The sequence below is a fragment of the Mesitornis unicolor genome, unplaced genomic scaffold (genome assembly GCF_000695765.1).
Source record: "Mesitornis unicolor isolate BGI_N332 unplaced genomic scaffold, ASM69576v1 scaffold11310, whole genome shotgun sequence".
NCBI classification, from domain to species: domain Eukaryota; kingdom Metazoa; phylum Chordata; class Aves; order Mesitornithiformes; family Mesitornithidae; genus Mesitornis; species Mesitornis unicolor.
Window position 1 is genome coordinate 14,812 of NW_010158988.1, and position 205 is coordinate 15,016.

The 205-nt window shown below is 63.4% G+C and overlaps 1 protein-coding gene across 1 annotated transcript in view; it reads right to left on the reverse strand.

The window, feature by feature from the left end:
• The window catches only part of LOC104541251 (little elongation complex subunit 2-like), a gene marked incomplete at its 3' end in the record, with an annotated part of 14,596 nt that overhangs the window by 13,437 nt on the left and 954 nt on the right, over positions 1-205 (reverse strand). The window contains exon 2 of the mRNA XM_010185259.1: positions 19-197. Within this exon, the coding sequence (XP_010183561.1) occupies positions 19-197 (179 nt within the window). The remainder of the gene's footprint in view (positions 1-18; positions 198-205) is intronic.

Genomic DNA, 205 nt, shown 5'->3' on the forward strand with positions numbered 1-205 from the left:
TATGGGGAGAAGGGGAACCGTCCTCCCCAAGCCAGCAGCTGCCCTTTGGCCGCCATCTTGACAAACCCCTCGGGGAAGCCCACTTCTTCGCTGCCGTGTGAGCCTGCCTCACGGCGTTGGCCAATCAGCGCAGCAGAACGCTCTTCGCGCGGGATCAGGTGTTCTGAGTCAGCCAATGGCAACGTGGGACCGAGCAGCTGCCGGA